A 3,559-nucleotide genomic window follows, 5' to 3' on the forward strand; every position below is an offset into this window, starting at 1 on the left:
AGTTAGTTTGATTAGGATTGGCTATAGGTTGCAAGTCTTTTGGGGTAAGTGGAGGATAGCATAGATAAACCTTAGTCATAACTAGCATGTGTAGGACGTGTTAGGTTTATCTTATGCAATTAGATTCAGCCCTAGGTTAAAAAGCGATTAGCGACCCTATTCACCCCCTCCCCCTCTAGGGTCGGACACCCCGGTGATCCTTACAGCCACTCAGTTACATATTAATAGAGTCTAATTTGGCGCTTCCTATAAAAATAAAATTTTGTAGTCTGACATTAATCTGATGGTTAAAGACTATGCTAACTATATTGTCATCAGACCATGTCTACCTTGACACAAACAAGCCGAGTGCGCAAGGCAGTATCAGACAAACATATGGGATACGAAAACCATTGCTCACTCTGATTTATTAGTGCTTATATTACCATTAGCTTACAAAAAGTCAAGCCTTATGAAATTGCTAATAGCTCACCAGTTGTGAACTGGACTTGGAGCCATTGATCCACATCTATGGTCTCCTCTCCGATTATTCACAACAAAGAAAAAAAATAGAATGGACTAGTGAGCTGCTGCGCAACATTTCCTACGACTTGATGTTGATTGTGTGCTCCGACGCCGACGAGGAGGTGTCCACGGTCATTGTGTGGACGGCGGGGCCTTTTAGCGACGGGTGCGTCACCATGAACTTGTACTCGCCGAGGGGCAGGTCGAGCTCCACAGCCCCGTCGTCGTCGGTAGTGGCGGACGCGCGGTGCGTCTTCCACTCGGCGATGAGCTTGTCGACGAGGTCGCCGACGGGGAGGTTCTTGAAGTTGTTGTCCGTGAGGCACATGACGTAGCAGCCCTTCGCGTGCCACGCCGCCCACATCACGATGCCGTCCACATTGGGGTGCGAGAACCCTTCCCTGAGCACCTGCTCCAGGAACTTCACCTGGTTGGGGCTCTTGACCACGTCCACCTCGGTGAGCCACATGGGCATCTTCAGCTTGGCGAGCGTGTCCAGCGCGCTCCTCATGTAGGGGAGGTTGGGCGTGGCGAAGTGGCTCTCCAGGCCGACGCCGAGCTTGAGGCCGCCGTTGCCGGGGTAGCTGCGGATCTGGGTCATCTTGGCCACGTACTTGCTGGGCACCGGGTTGGGGTCCCCGGGCTGCTCCAGCGTGTTGAACTCGTTCATGAAGAGGATGGCGCTGTGGTCGATCTGCCCGACCTGCTGGAAGATCTGGGCCGACGCGGTGGGGCCCAGCTTGTTCTCGAAGAAGCTGAAGTGGAGGTTCTCGTTGACCACGTCCCAGTGGATGACCTTGCCGGCGTAGCGCGACACGACGGACTTGAGCCGCTTCTGCATCGCGGCCTTGAGCTGCGCGAGGTTCATGGGCGTCACCCACTTCATCTGCGAGTTCTGGTCGTCCCAGAACACGTTGTGCCCGCGCACCTTGATGCCGTACTTCTGCATCAGCTTGAGCATGGCGTCGGGGACGCGGTAGTCCTCCTGGTTCTGGCTCCACTCGGTGCTGTACCACTTCATCTCGTTCTCGAAGGTGGCCACGGTGAAGCGCGCCGAGAACCACTTCTCGTACGCCGGGAGGTCCAGGATCTCCTTGGTGATGGCGTTGCCGAAGGGGAAGCCGAGCCGGAGGAGGTCGATGCTGACGTTGGCGTGCGCCATCGGCTTGTCGTCGGCGCCCTTGGCCACCAACCGGATGGTGCGCCTCCGCGTCGCGTTGGCGGAGCGGCGGGCGTGGGCGTCCCACTCGTCGAAGGTGAAGGGCTGCAGCGAGACGCTGTCCACCCAGATGTCCACAGGGGCGTCGCTCTCGAAGTAGATCTCTCCGTGTCCGGAAGAGTAGGCGGTCATGCCTCCCTTGAGCATGCTCCAGCAGCTGGACTGCGCGATGATGGAACCGGCGACGACGCGCTCGCCGTTGGGGTCCTTGATCACCGCCTTCACATGGGCTGTGCCATTGGACACCTGCAACCACGCTGCATTTTCGCACGCACGCACGAAGCACGTACACGGCCGATCAGGAGAAGATGATGATGAACACTTCAAACAAGCCATGCTGCAGAGGAGTACCTGATAGCGAGTAGTGCATGTCGCCCGTCATCTGAACTCTCTGGTAGACGCTGTGGGAAGGCAGCAACTTGCCGCTGCTGGATAGGTAGCTGCCCGCGCCATGCACCACCGCGAACTTGTTGCCGGACGGCGAGCTGCTCACGCCGGCCTTGATGTTCCGGAACGTCGACCAGCCCATCAGTCCGCTGTTGAACTCGCTGTTCTGGATGACGCCACCGCTGTACAAGGGCCTCATAGGATCGCGAAGGCACTGGAGATATTTTTTTTGCCACAGGTAAGAACAATAAGTTCTATTTGCTTTTGATTCGAGCAAAATTTATGGACAGTCACATAATTTTGTGTCGCCATCTCATGCTTTCTTTTTCTTTCCTTAAGGACTTAGCAGTCGCAAAAAATTAAAGTAAACATAGTTAACGCAAAACTTTATGGAGAGGGCGGAAGAAAAATTACTGGAGTAACTGATTGGAGGACAAAATGATTTTTCTGGATATGACTGCATATCAAATAGCTTTGCTTGATAAGCCAATATGTTTTAATCTAAAATACGTATTTGAAAAGTTAGTGCCCCACCTTCTAAGAACGTAGCTTTGCATGGTTGTGTTTTTACTTTTAATTTTTGTCCGGCGAAAAAGGATCTGATGAGGTGCTCTATTTTTTTTAAAAAAATAAGAAGTTGGTGAAACTGCTCCAATAAAAATTTGTTAGACAGGCCTGATTTGGTGACAAAATTGACCATCTCCAAGCCTTACGATTGACACTTTCTCATTTGTTAATTCTTCTCAAGAGATTCTCTCATCACTAAATTATACACAGATTTACTTGAAAAATACCATCTTTAATATTTCTCAACCTCATCCAACTCATAACGTAAAATCCATAATGTGAAAATTGTTAGATGTTTAGATGTATGGAATCCATAATGTGGGTACGTAAGAGGGAAATGTAATACATAGATGTAGGAAAACAAACAACACAACTTGCCTCGATGCTTGCCGTGTGATCATATTCTACAGAAAGGACCATGCACCCTATGACATAAAAAAAAGGAAGACAAACATCAGCAGGTTGCCCCGAAATTACACCAAATAAAAAGAAGACGGAAACACCAATTCGCATTGTAGGAAACATTTTGCACCAAGACGAAGGACAGCGCGCATGCAGTCCAGAAACTAACCTTGAAACAGAGCTATCAAAACGAATGAGAGCACAAGCTTCTCCATGGGAACCCTCATTTTGTGTTAATCTCAGGTGCTAGGGACGATATGACTATTGGGAGGAGAAGCGAGGAATATATATAGCCATGGGAGTGGTGTTAGTGAGTGGTAGAGAGTGGTCTGCCTGTTACTTTGAATCGGTAGTACTTAGCGACAGAAGTGGTAAAACACAGAGAGACAGTCTTGCTAAATGAGTGGACGAAGCTTAGTCAAGATATTTATAGGCTTTGTAGTGCATGAAAACTTGTATTAGTAAAACGATTACGTCCAT

General features: G+C 50.1%; 1 protein-coding gene across 1 annotated transcript; it reads right to left on the reverse strand.

Moving 5' to 3' along the window:
* Positions 1-405: 405 nt before the first annotated feature.
* Positions 406-3,306, reverse strand: LOC120692063 (endo-1,4-beta-xylanase 4-like). Its single transcript, XM_039975274.1, has 4 exons — positions 3,249-3,306; positions 3,056-3,102; positions 2,075-2,324; positions 406-1,980 (listed from the first exon to the last, which is right to left on the reverse strand). Exons 1-4 carry the CDS (start codon positions 3,304-3,306, stop codon positions 584-586), a joined length of 1,752 nt encoding a protein of 583 aa, XP_039831208.1. The 3' UTR covers positions 406-583.
* Positions 3,307-3,559: the final 253 nt, after the last annotated feature.

The sequence above is a fragment of the Panicum virgatum genome, chromosome 9N, assembly GCF_016808335.1.
Source record: "Panicum virgatum strain AP13 chromosome 9N, P.virgatum_v5, whole genome shotgun sequence".
NCBI classification, from domain to species: Eukaryota; Viridiplantae; Streptophyta; class Magnoliopsida; order Poales; family Poaceae; genus Panicum; species Panicum virgatum.